The sequence below is a fragment of the Marmota marmota genome, unplaced genomic scaffold, assembly GCF_001458135.2.
Source record: "Marmota marmota marmota unplaced genomic scaffold, marMar, whole genome shotgun sequence".
NCBI classification, from domain to species: domain Eukaryota; kingdom Metazoa; phylum Chordata; class Mammalia; order Rodentia; family Sciuridae; genus Marmota; species Marmota marmota.
In genome coordinates this window covers 1412365-1428815 of record NW_025999969.1, presented here as the reverse complement: position 1 = coordinate 1428815, position 16451 = coordinate 1412365, and the positions used below count along the sequence as shown (strand labels likewise).

Here is a 16451-nt window from a genome sequence, read left to right as displayed (position 1 = left end):
ATATATATATATATATATATGTTATATATGTCAGTTCCTTCTTAGAGTTCTATCTTCTCTTCAGAATTCCTAAACCAAAGCTCCATATGTAAAGAAATGGAATAGGGTTAATAAGAAAAAAATGAATGCAAGGGAAACAAGACTTCTGAAAAAAAGACAGTTGTTGTCTAAAGCAGTAGTTTCCAGCTTTTCTCATATCATGACATATAGAAAATGTTGACATTGTACGGCACATACAAGTGAAACAGGATTACTCATAGGGTACTCCCAGGGGACCCTCTGTCTTGGGAGCTGAGGTTTCAGTCTCTAAACACACTTGCAATCGTCACAATGTGGGAATCTCTGCATTCCAGAGAAAAGGATCTGGATTTGATAAGTGTTCTATAAATGATGGTAAGCAGCACTCTTCTTATTACTAATAAGAGGCTTGAGTTACAGAAAGAGGGATTATATTCAGACATAGGGAATCTTTCCTAACTTATTAGCTCAGTGATAGTCAGTCTTGATCAGAAGTCAGAGATGAACTTTCTGCTGCTTGAGGTTTTCAATTCTTGCTGAGGGGGTGGTGGACAGCAGACTATGCCCTGCTCTGAGTTATTCCATGTTGTTTAGAACAGTACCTTTCAGGCTGTGCCCTGCCCTACATTACTCCATTTTATAAAGCAGCAGTTTGCCCTGAGTTACTTCATTTTGACTACAAGTGCTAAGGCAGAACGACTTGGTAACTCATCTAGGCAAATACACAGAATAACCTCAGCTGCATAGCACAAGTACAACTGATAAATAAATTAACTGTGCTACTAAAAATTACCAAACGGACACAGATGCATAATTGTATCAACTCCACATCAGGGAAACCAGGCCTATAAGTCTAATCACTGGACACACCATACCACCAAATGATGCTGAGATAGACAAGAATTTTGGGATACAGAGAAAGATACTGAGTCTCAAAAGAGAAGCACCCATGAACCACTGCAATGCAAAAACAATCAACTCCTTAGCAACCAAGCTCATATTTGGCTCGTGTCCTTGCCCACAAAAGTAACATGATGAGAGGGTAATGTGAAAGTGTAGGGGAAACTGGCACAAAATTGTGTAACTGCACCCTAAGTCCACCTCTAGTTCAGCTTCTAGCTACTGTCCCTCTATCAATATTAACATCCCAGACCAAGGGATTGCAGCTTGTCACAGTTGAAATGGACTGCTTTCTCCCTGAATGTATTCCTTGCTTTACCACAAAGACTTCTCAATTTCAAAATAGCTCATATTATCCCTTGAATGTGTCTCTGCTTTCAAATAAATCTGTGCCTCTAACTGGCATGTCCTTAAATGATTTTTTTTTTTTTTTTTGGTACTAGGGATTGAACCCAGTGGCACTTAACCACTGAGCCACAACCCCAAACTCCTTTCTGTTTTTTATTTAGAGACAGTTGTCTCGCTGAGTTGCTTAGGACCTCGATAAGTTGCTGAGACCGGCTTTGAACTTGCCATCCCCCAGCTTTAGGCTCCTGACTGCTGGGATTACAGGCATGCACCACTGTGCCCAGCTCTTAAATTTATTTCTGCAGTGTCTGTCAAGAACTCCACTTGTCCTGAGTTGAGGTCCCTGCCCCCCATCACGGTGGAACTCCCCAGATCACTTCTGGTGCAACCCCCTCATTTGAAATACATAAAAGGAGAGACACCTAAGAGAGCGGTATAGCATCACACACCAACTTGTCATCGGACCATTTGGTGAATCACATCCTGAGAGTGACAGGTCAGGAACTTCTGACTCTGTCCTAGTAGCTTTAGCTCAGCTCCATAGCCATGCTTGATGTGGCCCACTTTGAAACTGCCTGCTGCCAGGGCACTCACCTTGAACAAATTCTGAACTCTGGACAGTTCCTCACCTGGAACAAGTTCTGTGGCTGGAACCCGGAATCATATCTGACCATGTAAAGATGACTGTTTGCATTTGTGTCTGCTCTCTGCCTTTGCTCCTAGTAGGGCTTCTTGAAACCCTGTGCTTGCTTAACTTTTTCAGTTTTTCTGTAACCTATATATTTTTGTGTAAAGTGTGATGTGACTTGAATGTTGTAGATATTGATAATTAAGATTGGAATGAAATAAATGAACTTTTGAATGCCCTGCTCACAGCTACCAAGGGAACCATGAAAATTCAGTGAATTAAAGCCAATAAAATTGATGTAGCCTGTGAATTTATTGTTATTCTATAAATTCTGACATTGTGGAAAGACAAAAACTTATCTGGTCTACTTTAATGGCATAGATTGCTCATGATATGGGCAAATTCAGTATTTCCAAAGTTGACTATAAATTCCAAAGATCAAGTTTTCAGTTGAAAAAAAAAATTGTTGTTGTTGTATCTCAACAACTGCCTTTCATATAGAATTTTTTTTTAAGTGACTGACTATTCTCTACCTTTTTGGGTGGTGGTGGTGGTACGGGAGATTGAACCCATCAATATTCTACCATTGAGCTACATTCTCATCCCCTTTTTATTTTTTCTTTTGAGACAGGGTCTCACCAAATTGGTGAGGCTCATCTTGAACTTGAGATCCTCTGAGCTGCTGGGATTACAGGTATGCATCACTGCACCCAGCAGTGCCTAGCTATTCTCTATATATATCACCACCTAAATTCTTACCATATAACTTGAAAAGTATCTGTTTAAGTGCTTGTGTCCCCAACTATACTATCAGCTCCATAAAAGCAATGACCATGCTGCATTCATTATTATTTCCTCAGCATTAGCACAGCATTCCCCAGCATCTTGGCATATAACAGTGCTCAGAAAATGCATGTAAATGTAACTAAACTGACAGGAAATAGTGCACTGGACTGCCTTCCAAACAGAGGGAAACAACAGAGGGGTGAGAATTACAGGGACTAAGGCTACTAGCTCCACAGACAGCTAGGAACAAATTCTATTAGAAAATTCTAGATGAAGAAATTTTCTAAAAGACACACATGATAAATCCAGTTCTTTATGATGTGGGACTGTGATGTTGTTGCGTAATAAGAAATACATACTTGGTCTCTGTCCTTGGTTTTGAGCACACAGAAGTTGAAATCTTTGGGAACTCCAAAGTAGTAAGTATCCTTTTTTTTTATGCTAATGAGATGATTGGTGGCTACAGACTCCAGGATAGCCTCTGGATAGGGGTCTAGTTGCCAGGGGAACAAACCATGTGGTCAGAGGTTGGAACTTTCAGTTCCACTACCCATACATCTCTGGGGAGACAGGAGTTCAAAGTTGCATGTATCAACAATGGCCAATGAGTTAATCAATCATGCCTACATAATAAAGCATCCATAAGAACCCAAAAGGGAGGGGTTTGGAGTGCTTCCAGACTGCTGAGTATGTGGAGATTCTTATAGTAGTGAGAGGTCCTGGAAACTCTTGCATCTTCCCACATGCCCTGCCCTGTGCATCTCTTCCACCTCCCTTTGCTTTTCTATCCTTTGTAATATTCTTCCTAATAAACTGCACATGTTAAGTAAGGTGTCTTCCTGAGTTCTGTGAGTCCTCCTAGTAAATTAATCAAGTAAGGGGTCATGGGAATCCCAATTTATAGCCAGTCAGTCAGAAGCACAGGTAACAATCTAGGGCTTGTGATCAGCATCTGAAGTGGGAGCAGTTTTGTGAACTGAGTCCTTAGCCCCAGGAATATGACACTAACCACAGCAGACAATGGAAAATTGAGTTAAACTGAAGTTGGTGTCCAACTGCTTGCTTTATATGTGAAGGAACCTCCCCAATATGTTTTTATGACAAAGCAATTTGTTTTTTTCTTATATCTTCTTGGAGTAACATGTTTGTGTACCAAAATGCTATTAGGCAGAAGAAAACAGGAATGTTAACCAATGTGTCTCCACATTTGGGTAAGCCAGTATACTTTCCAGATGTTTGTGCCAAACTGGTGGTGTTATTAGTATTTTATCTATATCAGATTTCTGTTAATATGTCTTATAAATGCAAGACTATGGAGCAGATTAAGATTAGACATAAGCAACTGCTGATGAATCACAGTACTTAATTCTTCTCAGAACATTTATTGACAAAACCATTTATAAAAGCAGAAGATGTGGATATGCATCAAACCAAGCAAATAATTCTAATGAATAGATTTTGATGCATTCACTTATGAGGGAAATAATGTGGCTGATGGGAAATGATTAGGCAATATCAACATAATCAAAACTTCAATAAATAAGCTGTAGTATTAATAAATTTACATTATTTCTGCCTACTGCTTATAAATCCTGCACATAAACATGATCTGTTATATTCACTTGCCAAAGCTATTTCTATTAGTCTTCTATTAGCTACCATTTATGCTACATACATACTACTAACATCAGTGGCTGTCAAGATTATGACTTTTAGACCTAAACCTCATCTACTATTTGGGGAATCTATTTTAACAATTTCATTGGCTATAAAGGTAAACTTACATGTATATAAAAACATATACATGCTTTCTTTTGTCAGTTTTAAAAGAAAACACACATATGCCTTGTGACACATGTGCACCTGAGCATACACAACCCCCATGTACTCTGAAATTCACGTTTAAGAATATATTCTGTTATCCAGGATACGAAAATCATTTTAAATTATAACCTTGAACATCAGACCATTTCTAGGGAAGGATAAAAATATAAGTATTTTACAACTTAAATTAATATGATTCTAAAACTAAAATTCTGACTTCCTAACATTTGACATGGAAAATAAATGTGCTGGGGTGAAAAGGGCTTGATCAGTGCCCCCTCCTGTCTAAAAACTGCACACATGCAGGCCAGCCCAAGCTCTTCTTCCATATCACTAGGGAGGGAAATTTCTCTCTCTGTACTTGTTTAGACAATTTAGGCCACTTTAGCTTAGCCTAAATCCTATCTGCTTCAACACCCTACTCATTCCCATACATCCAGTCCTTGAGGTGTGGCATACAAAGGACCACTCAGTCCCTTTTAGATTAAGAACTTAACTATATCACTCACAATACATGAAAATAAAGAAAACTATTTTTTCTGCAGCTTTCATTCAAATCAAGTTGCTTCACAAGGTCTGTAGGCTGAGCTTTCAGCTTCTCAAGCACATTTCATATTAAAATTGCCATAATGTAATCCTGTGCCAGCTGAATAAAACATACAAGTGTGCCGATCTGCCTGAAAAATACTTAAAATGTGATTCTTACAGAAGGCAAAGACAACACGTAGAAAATTTATATGAAACATAAAAAAAATAATGCCTATAACCTGCTAAGCAATTGTCTTAGATGGAAATCTATACTCTGACAATAAGAAATCCAATGGCATCCTTTGGTCTCTTACTGTCCATGATGACCCTTCATCTTGTGAACAGTTGCCAGAAGTCCCTCAGATAAGAGCAGCTACAATCCCTTATAAACTTTTATGAGGCACAGACGGAAGCAGACAAGCACATGATTCCATCTGATAGCAAAGATTCTGCCACACCAAACTAATGCAACAGTAGATCTAAGAGAGTTGGCTTTAAGGGATTTTGGTCATTTCTCATTTCCTGGTTTGACTAATCAAGTGGCAAAATGTACTTCTTCAAAAGTTAATAAAATTTTTGTTATTCCTCTGACATTCATGAAAAAGAAAGTATTGTTTTAATTATTCTCCTGAACAGGCAGGAAGAACAGACTTCATAAGCTAAGAAATATAAAAGCTTGATGATTTTAGACAACCATTTATTTTCATAAATATATCAGGTAGAGAGAGTATTTGGATCATTCCAATGCTATATAGATTTCAATTAAAAACCCACAGTGGTGCTGGTTGTATAACTTGGGGTTCAATCTCCAAAACCAGAAACACCCATAGGGTAACTAAAATTTTTCCAAAGTACTATAATAAGTAATGATAATAATAATTTCTGTAGTCATTTTCATCATGTATATTTTTCCTAATGTAAAGTTCTCCTTACCACAAAAATCTGCCAGTCATCACATTCACAAGGGTTGTCTGGCCCAAGCTGAGAAAGACTGGAAATATATAGGCAGTGGCATCTTTAACATAATACCTAAACTGGTATACTTCCAGGGTTAGGTGAGAAATTTGATGCCAATCTCTCCCTCAGGTCAAAGTTGGAAATGAAAGACACACATAAGAGGCAATTCTGTGACCCTATCTTTAAACCAAACAAATTCCAGAAGTGGTTTTGGAACTGATGCTAGGGCAGACTACTATACATTATTATGATGACCACATAAAACTGCACATACAACAAACAAAGACTTTTGGTTTCTGGTCTGGCATGTAAATAGTCATTCCATGCTCACATGAAGAATGTTGAAGTGAAAAATCAACAACACTTCTTAGCTCCATCCAAGAATTAGGGCAAGGGCAAACTGTTGTCCCCCAAACTAGAAAAAGACAGAGAGGTTGGTACAGAAAATCACATCTTATTGGAGCATAAGTGTGGGAGCAGATACTGTGGCTTCTGGAGTCAGAATGGGGTAGGAAAATTTAAAACTGTCATTGACAAATTGATGAAGGTTCATCATAGACAAATTTGAAAGTTAAAAATTCCAGGGGGTTCAGTCTTTGGAGGGTTCCCACACTTCTGGAGTTTAGCCCCCTTCCCCCTGAGAACCACCGTGTTCTTACTGTAAAGATCAGAGAAAAAAATATCTCCTGTTTCTACCTGGGGAAGGGGGAAAGTAGACATTTTAAAACATGCCCACAGCATTTTGTTCTCAAAAACACATGATAAATTCTGTTTTCCCCCAAATCCATAAACTGAAGTATAACTCTCAGTATCTCAAAATGTGACATCATTTGGAAATTGTCTTCGCAGTTGTAATTAACAGGATAAGTTAGGATAAGGTCACACTGGGGCAGGGTTGGTCCTTAATCCAATATGACAATGTCCTTATAAGAAGAGAAAATGACACAGACACACACAGGGGGAATTCTGGTTTAGATGAAGGCCAAGATCAGTGTGGTGCTTCTCAGAGTCTAGGGGTGCCAGATTGCAGCAATCCACCAGAAGCTGGGGGAGAGGCACAGAACAGAACTTCCTTGCAGCCTTGGGTAGGAAACAATCCTGCCAACAACTTGATCTCATACTTGCAGCATCCAGAACTGAGAAACCATAAGTTTCTGTTGTTTAAGTCATCCAGTTTGAGGTACTTTGTTAAGGCAGCCTGAGCAAACTAATACACCTGCCCTCGGGGAAAAGTATTTTATCAGAGTCTGAGTGGGGTTTCATCAGAGTCTAATTAACCTGGGGAAGCAAAATAGGCAACTAGAGTCCCTGTCTCATTTCAGTAGGTGGGGTAAAGGGTGTAACATATGCTTAATGGTAATAGGAAGGAAAGGAAAGAAGAAAGATTTAAAACATGACAGTTTTCCAAAAATTAATGACAGACAACAAACCACAGATCCAAGAAACTCAAAGAACACCAAGCAGAATAAATATATATTAAAAAAAAAATCCACCCCCAGGCATATCACATTTGAACTACAGAAAAAGAAAATCTTAGCAGAGGCTGGTCACAGGGAAGGAGGTACATGGAATACCTTACCTACCTTACTTGTAGAGGAGCAAGGATGAAAATTACAACAGACTTCTCTTCAAAAATCATGCAAACAAGAGGTGAGTAGAATGAAATATTTCAAGTATTTAAAGAAAAGAAACAATACCCCATCACCCTAGAATTTTGCATCCAGCAAAACTCTCTCTCAAAAGTGAAGAAAAAATGCTTGCTCAGACAAAGAAAAATTGGAAGGAATGTGCTGCTGTTAGACCTGCCTTGCAAGAAATGTGCCTTACAAGAAGGAAAGTGATATAGAGCAGAACCTTGAATCTACATAAAGAAATGAAGAGGATTAGAGAAGGCATAGTGAACATTAAAAAAAATCTTTCATTTTTCTTATTATTAACTGACCTACTAGATAATGGTTTGTTTGAAAGAATAGCAATAATGCATCCAGTGATTGTACATGGAAAAGTGAAATGAATGACAGTTATAAGGGATGGCAGGGAAGAATTAAGAAGACTCTATTATAAGATATTTGTACTACCCATGAAATGCTACAGTAGTATTTGTAATTGAACTTGGATGAATTATAATGTGTACTTCTAACAAAGAACACGCACTAAAAAGGTTAAAAAAAAGTGTAAGCTTTTATGTTGAGATTAAAAAATGGATTCATAGAAAATGTCCAACTGAAACCAAAGAAGGCAGATAATGAGTAAAAGAAAAAGAGACAAAACACACTAGCAATGAATAGAAAAGAGTAACATACATAACAGTATGTATGACACAGGATACCTTAAAACATGTCCTTTGCATTGCAAAATAGGGTAATATATTTGGAAATACTATTTAAGTAAAAATAAAGCAAATATTTTGAAATTTTAATATATAGCACTTACATGCCAGTTTTCATTGTATCAGAAATTTGAAAAGCAAAGAACCCTTCCAAAGTACCAACAACTACTCTCATTTTTATTATTAACTCAAACTAATTTATGGGGGAAAAGAACAAAGTGATCATTAAGCTATCCATGTTTCTACATATTCTCTTTCTATTATTCAATCACACAAACAGTATGTGGCATACTATTAAATGTTACATATTTTTCCAATGTAAATTTATTTTTAAATTCACATTGCTATGTTTGCCAACTTGGTATTCAATTAAGTTTACATATTAGGGGCCATCTTTCCATAACTCCCCTTTTAAAAATAACTTTTCCTATTATAAATGTTAATATAGATATTTTAGTATTACTTTTTAATTTCAAAGTATTTCCTTAAAACATATTTTCCAAAATGGAATCACTGGATCAAAGCACATAGCTTTATAACTTTTAAAAAATAGGTAAATTGCTCTCAAGAAAACAAAATGGACAGAGGGAGGAACATGTATTCAGAGGAGGAATGACAATATGTATCCTAAGAGCAAGTAGTTCAGAACTGCTGAGGAACAAAGGAGAAAAGGATGGAAGACAATGAAGCTGGACAAGCAGGCCTGAACCAATCAAGAAGGGCCTGTGCAGTTCCTTAGCCCATTTATTGATTGGGTTATTTGTTTTTTTGGTGTTAAGTTTTTGCAAATCAAAACTACTCTAATATTTATATATCCTGGAGACTAGTGCTCTATCTGAGGTATATGTGGTAAAGATTTTTTCCCATTCTGTAGGCTCTCTCATTACGTTATTGATTGTTTCCTTTGCCGAGAATAAGTTTTTTTAGTTTGAATCCATTCCATTTACTGGTTCTTATTTTATTTCTTGTGCTTTCGGAGCCTTATTAAGGAAGTCAGGTCCTAAACCAACATGATGAAGGTTTGGGCCTACTTTTTCTTCTATTAGGCACAAGGTCTCTGTTCTAGTGTCTAAGTCTTTGATACACTTTTGAATTGATTTTTGTGCAGGATGACAGAGGTTTAATTTCATTTTACTACTCGTGGATTTCCAGTTTTCCCAGCACCATTTGTTAAACCGGCTATCTTTTCTCCAGTATATGTTTTTGGTGTCTTTGTCTAGGATGAGATAACCATATTTATGTGGGTTAGTCTCTGTGTCTTCTATTTTGTATCATTGGTCTACATGACTATGTAGATAGTAGATACATAGTCATGTAGACCAATGATACAAAATAGAAGGTACCAATACCATGCCATTTTTGTTACTATTGCTCTAATACTATAGTTTAAAGTCTGGTATTGTGATGCCTCTTGCTTCACTCTTCTTGCTGTAGATAGCTTTGGCTATTCTGGGTCTCTTATTTATAGAAGAAAAAAATACAATTTAATCAACAAACATATGAAGAAGTGTTCACCATCTGTAGCAATTAGAGAAATGCAAAACAAAACTACTCTAAAATTTCATCTCACTCTAGTCAGCATGGCAATTATCAAGACTACAAGCAATAATAAGTATTGGTGAGAATGTGGGGAAAAAGGTACACTCATACATTGCTGGTAGGACTGCAAACTGGTGCAACTACTGTGGAAAGCAGTATGGAGATTCCTCAGAAAACTTGGAATGGAAACTTCATTTGACCCAGCTATCCTACTCCTTAGTTTATACCCAAAGGACTTAAATCAGCATACTACAGTGATACAGCCACATCAATGTTTATAGCAGCTCAATTCACAGTAGCTAACTATAGACCAACCTAGATTCCCTTAAACAAACGAATGGATAAAGAAAATGTGGTACATATACACAATGGAATATTATTCAGCCTTAAAGAAGAATGAAATTATGGCATTTGAAGGCAAATGGGTAAGACTAGAGAGTATCATGCTAAGTGAAATAAACTAATCCCAAAAAACTGAAAGCCTAATGTTTTCTCTGATAAGCAGATGCTAATCCATAGTAGGGTGGGGAGTAGGGAAGAACGAAGGAACTTTGGTTTGTGTAGAGGGTAGTGAGGGGAGAGGTGGGGGTTTGGGGATGGAAGGATGGTAGAATGAGACAAGACATTATTACCCTATATACATGTATGATTACACTACTGGAGTGACTCTGCACCATGTACAGCCAGAGGAAGAAGTTGTGTTCCATTTGTGTACAATATGTCAAAATGCATTCTATTGTCATGTATATCTAATTAGAATAAAAAAAAGGAAGGGCCTGTACAACAAGAGTTTGGATCTCACTTTGGGTAATAGGAAATGAAAGAACTGTGAGAAGGGAGGGGGACATTATCATTATTTGTTTGTTGAAAACGGAAACAGCAGCATTAGTAAGGCTGGATGGGAAACCAGCTACAAAAACCAGGAGAGATGCTGAGTGCTTGAAACTGGACACTGTGGGTATAGACAAGAGGAGGATTCACATGTGAGAGATACAGAAAAGACAGTTTATAGATTTTGAGGAGTGGCTCTATGTGGTGTGGCTGAGAAGGCTAAGTAGCAATGAGTCAAGAAAGTGAAAATATGATCATCACTTTTGGCACTGAAGACACTGATCATCACTCGCTCAAGACACACTAGAATTGCCAGCTTACTCCTCCATTAGAATGTCAATGCTCTAAAGGCAGAGCCTTTATTCACCTTTTTATCTCCCACGCCAGCCATAGTACTTAGTATGCTGTGGTTATTCCCAAATTAAATAAAATAGATGGGTAGATGACACCATTTACTAAGACATAAAATAAAGGAGAGGAGACAGGTTTGGGTTAGGAAAACTGATTACGAACATGAATCTCACAATAAATAACTACTAAATAAAGGAATCAAGAAATAAATGCATATACACAAGGTGGAACGAGGAGGGAGAATTAGATGATGTTAGGTAGAATTTCAGCTTCTAATAAAATACTAACAAAAATCTGATACCTACAAGGAAAACTGAGCAAGCTGACAATCACCTTGGCCACTGAAGGCACTCATTGAAGAAGGAATGTGTTTTAATATGTTAATGTTCATGAACATTTATAATGTTACAATCTTTCATCTTAATTTCGAAATGTTATTTAACACAGAGGGGTGATATCTTAAAAATGTTCCTTCCATTCAAAAAGATCCACAGTAATACTGACAGATTAAACTAAATTCCAGTGTATAACCATTTCCATAATCTATATTTTGCTTTTTGGCAAAGTTACTCATTTTTTTAGCAAAGTTCAATGTTTATTTTATTTTGATTAAAGACTTAAAAATACAATGTGACATTTTATGTGTTTTTTTTCCCCTTCAAAAAAATAGTAATACATATCTCAGAGGCCTATAGGACTTTGTTAACAAAGGCTAAACTGACATTACCAGGAATATCACACTGATAATATTTTGAATATAAATATATTTGCAAGTTCTCTTTATTCCTATACAGCTCAAGGCCTCACAAAACACATCAGCATCCTTTTGTATTATCCTTTAGGCATGCCCACTGCACAACAGGCCTGCATCTGGATGTGAGAATATCCAAACTGTAAGAATTGGTGGCCAGCGGGAGCAAGGGAGTGGGGGGGTGGAGTAGGCCTCTGTTCAGCAGCTGTCCAAAGGACAGAACTGGAAGAGGATGCAAATCCTTTCTCCCAAGCTGTTGGCCTCAATTCAAGCAAGTAATTTGTTTCTGGAGGATTAACCACATCTCCCTGCAAAACTATTTAATCTTTCCATGTACAGATGCCACCAATACTTCAAGTCATTCTGGTGATGAAATTATTATATAACAAAGATAACTTAAAGAAATTGGATAAAGAAACAAATATATACATATGAATTTAACTGGATGATTTGTTACTTTAAAAATGTTGTTAACAAAATGAAAAACTACTCCCTCAAAAATAACTTGATATAAATGTTAAATCAAATATGCACAAACTGTATATACAGGAATGAGATCTTATTCACTCAAGCTTTGGGGGCAAGAACAACAAAAAAGCAACATTCTGATATGACATGTTCTTATAAGTGGTTAATTAGATGATGTTAGGTAGAATTTGAACTTCTAATAAAATACTAAAATATCTGACATCGACAAGGAAAACTGACCAAGCTGACAATCATCTTGGCCACTGAAGGCACTCATTGAAGAAGGAATGTGTTTTAATATATTAATGTTCATGAACATTTATAATGTTACAATCTTTCATCTTAATTTTGAAATGTTATTTAACACAGAGGGTTGATATCTTAAAAATGTTCCTTCCATTCAAAAAGATCAAAATAACTCAAAATAACTTTTCTTTCATTTTCCCTACTTTCCAGAATGCTAGTATAGACGTTTCATGGGGGAAAAAACCTGGAGCTTTAAAAAAAAAAAAAAAATCTATTGCTTAAGAAAAGAAAAGAAAAGAAAAGAAAGAAAGAAAGGCAGGCAAAAATAGTGTAAAGTTGGCTGCCTTCGAAAGCTGTGAGGCTGGGCCAAATACCTATTTTTTAATGTTCTTTTGTTCCTACATCTTTTCTCATACCTCCTTAGTTTTCCCAGTGCCTGACAAGACTTTAATCCTTTAGGTTAGTCAACAAATACAGTGTTGGGTCCCAGAAAATGATACCCCCAAACTGGGTGCTTTGACATGCTGAGAGGCCCTATAACCTACCTCAGATCCCAGGTTCCTCCCATGTTCTGTGTCTCCCCTTCTATTGCATTTCCCCCTTTTCTGCCTAAAGTCCAGCCCACCAAGGAGAAACAATCTCCTCTTGCTTCCTGACTCTTCATTAACTGAAGTCACATTTTGGGAAGGGACGGAAGTCTGTCAACACACCTAAATGGACTTCTATAGAAATTGTCCTCCACTTTGGTCCCATAGGTAATCTTTGACATACTACTGTCCACTCTGTGGGCCAAACAGATTTTGTTCCAGGCCTCTGTCTATTCTCCAAACCCACCAAGTACCCCTAAAAATCATTTTACTATTCCCCTAAAAATGTTCCTCATTCTGTCCTTTCCCTATAGAAAAAAAAGGCATATATTTTTCTAAATAACGTTGAGTCTTTGTCAGAGAATAGCTCTGAAAACAAGAAAGCAAAAACAACTTCTTTCTTTACTTCCTCTGAACTCAACCTTCTTTATTTCTCTCCCTTAATCCAGAATTCAATATAGTACTAGTATTATATATTTACACTATAGGTAAACAGGCTTTAATAGGTTAGGTTGAGATACAATTATTTACTGGGTTTTTTGTTTGTTTGTTTTTTGGTGCTGGGCTTTGAACCCAGGGTCTCTCTCATACATGTTTGGGAAGCACTTTACCACTGAGCTATATCCCCAGCCTTAAAATACCTTTAACCTAAAAATTATAGAAAGGCCAAACATCAAATTGAAAAAACAAACTTAAAGCATAATCTGAATTGATGTTTGACTCCTGTATTAGACACAAAGTAAGAGGATAAAGTCTGATGAATTCAGGAACCAGGGCTTTCAAAGCAGAATAGGGTCTTTGACATCTGGAGGTGGATTAACAGAACATGAACTCTTTTTTAAAGTGTAGCTAAAGTATCAATCTGGTTAATTCAAGGCTCTTTACTTCTGTTAGGCAAAAAGCAATGTTGGAAATTTGGCTGCTGTCAGAGTGAAGTCATTCTAGGTCACCCTGCTTTTTATGGGGAGGGAAGCAGAGGGCTCTGGGTGTACTGCTTCTTTCCCAGGAATGTCAGAGAAGGCTGCTGCAGCTGAACTGATATCACAGGAGAGGATTCATGTGACAACTTAATTTGGAGTAACTATCCAGGTTTAGGGTTACTTTAGGGATATAAAATATATTTGCTTCTTAAGTATAAGAATTTTGTGGTTTGCTAGTGAACAAAACAACTTTCGCAGTATTCTTAAAGGGTCTCATCTAATTAGAATCTTTTAAATCTAGGTATAGGTAATAACCAAGAAAGTCTTTCCATTGAACACCTCTATCCTTCTGTTATTTGTCATTTTTATTACTGAGAAGCTTAAGCAGCAATCATGACACCACAAGCAAATGACTATAATGATATTTACATTACCTAATATTGATAATTTTTTTCTAAAAAAATGATATCTGGTCACCACCATGACTATACTTCCTTCCATTTGAGAAAATGCCAAGTTCAAAGTTGAGCTTCCTTTGTTCTTCCAGCATGAGTCTCTTTAGGCAGGATGGTTGGGGAAAAGACTTGGTTAAAATAAATTATCCTAGAGAAGAGCTTAACACTGGACAAAGCATGGGTAAGGGACAGATGGAATTTGGCCATGGGAACAGAGGGGGTCAGGACCTGGAGAAAGAGCAGGGAAATACTCTTCCTGGATGCTGGGTGCTTCTCTCCTCTTCTATCAGTTCAGTCTCCGACTTTTCTCTGGTCTCCCCTACTCAGTTCTCCGCCATTCTCTTTCCAACTCTCTCCCTTCCCTTCTACCCCCAACCCCAATTCTACAATATCTCCATCAGCTAATCCTAGAAGTAGACAGGGGCCCAAACTCATTCTGAGAGCAATACAAATAATGAACAGAAATTAAAATAAAAAATGTCTTAGCCTCAGTAATAATCTGAGAACTTGAAATCCAAACAGATACTTTGAAAAGGTCTTGAACTGGGGTAGAATGACATATGCAGTCAGACTGCTTTTTACCTACACATTTGCTTGACTCTAAATTTAAATGCAGCACAGCTTGCTCAAGATGTAAATGACTAAACTTTCCAAAAATTATCCTGATCAACAGAATTACTGGTATTTTGATATTTAAAAGTAGCACAGAATACTGAAATAACTAAAATTGATATTATAATTGCTAAAGTAAGTAAATAAGGAGTGTATATTATAATGAAACCTAAGATTTTTATGTCTAATATGAAAATAACATCTTCAGATATTACACTTAAGATTAGGAAAGTTTGCCGGGGGCAGTGGTGCATGCCTAAGATCCCAAAGGTTTGGGAGACAGAGGCAGGAGACTCGTGAATTCAAAGCCATCCTCAACAAAAGTAAGGTGCCAAGCAATTCAGTGAGACCCTGTTTCTAAATAAAATACAAAATAGGAATAGGGATGTGGATCAGTGGTTGAGTGCCCCTGAGTTCAATCCCTTGTACTCAAAAAAAAAAAAAAAAAAGATTAAGAAAGTTAGTGTTCAACTTTAAGTGTGCATTAAAATATCCCCACCCTCAATCATTCTGTGGTGTTTTTGAAATTTCAAAAGCCTCTCTGGTTATGCTAATACATATTTATACTAACTTAGAGGATGTTACACATTATTACATTGAACTCCCAATGTACTCCACTTAGTCACAGTAAAAATTTAAGATCCCACATGTAAAGCTCTTTGCCTACTAATTTCATCATCTCCTAGGATTTGTTTTTATTTGGTAAGTTCTACAGTAACAGGTGAAAAACACATTTAAACTTTCTTTCCCTACCATTAGGAAGTTATTCAGCACTAAACATATCAAGTGAGAGTTTAAAAGTAATAGATTTAGAGGTGGGCTTGGAACTATATATTTTTAAAAGTAAAGCTATTCATTTACCACACAGAATAAGGAACAGGCAGGAGTGAAGCTAAGGTTGAAAAGGGAATTATATGATCATCAAATTCTTCCTGAAGCATGTCCTCAAAAATGGATTCATTGTTTTCATTTACATTGATGAGAACTTATTACACATGCTCACCTTCAAGTGGAAAGAGAATATAACTGGCGATACCTATTTTGAGACCATGAACAAATTAATCTATGTAATAGTTACTCTGATATTAAAAATCATGAGCTAATTATACTATTTAGATACTTTGAATATTATCTTAACTTCAGTTTATTTGCTTTTATTTCTCATCTACATATTATGAAAAGCTAAAGTTTATTAACATACCTGGGGTCAAGAAGACTCCTCAAAAATTTGAAAAGTAAAACCTGGTTCTGAAGAGAAAAACAATAAAAAAATATAATTAAGTACTAAAATGAATTTTCCAAATTATGAACTACTCTAGACAGCCTCTTAAAAATACACATATATTAGTAACTGTTGTATTCTGCTACCTTTC

At 36.6% G+C, this 16451-nt stretch overlaps 1 protein-coding gene across 2 annotated transcripts in view; it reads right to left on the bottom strand.

Moving 5' to 3' along the window:
* The window catches only part of Vps8 (VPS8 subunit of CORVET complex), a 254264-nt gene that overhangs the window by 101624 nt on the left and 136189 nt on the right, over window positions 1–16451 (bottom strand). For both annotated transcript variants that reach the window (XM_048804017.1, XM_015499948.2), the window contains one exon: window positions 16280–16326. In XM_048804017.1, coding sequence (XP_048659974.1) covers window positions 16280–16326 — 47 coding nt within the window. The remainder of the gene's footprint in view (window positions 1–16279; window positions 16327–16451) is intronic.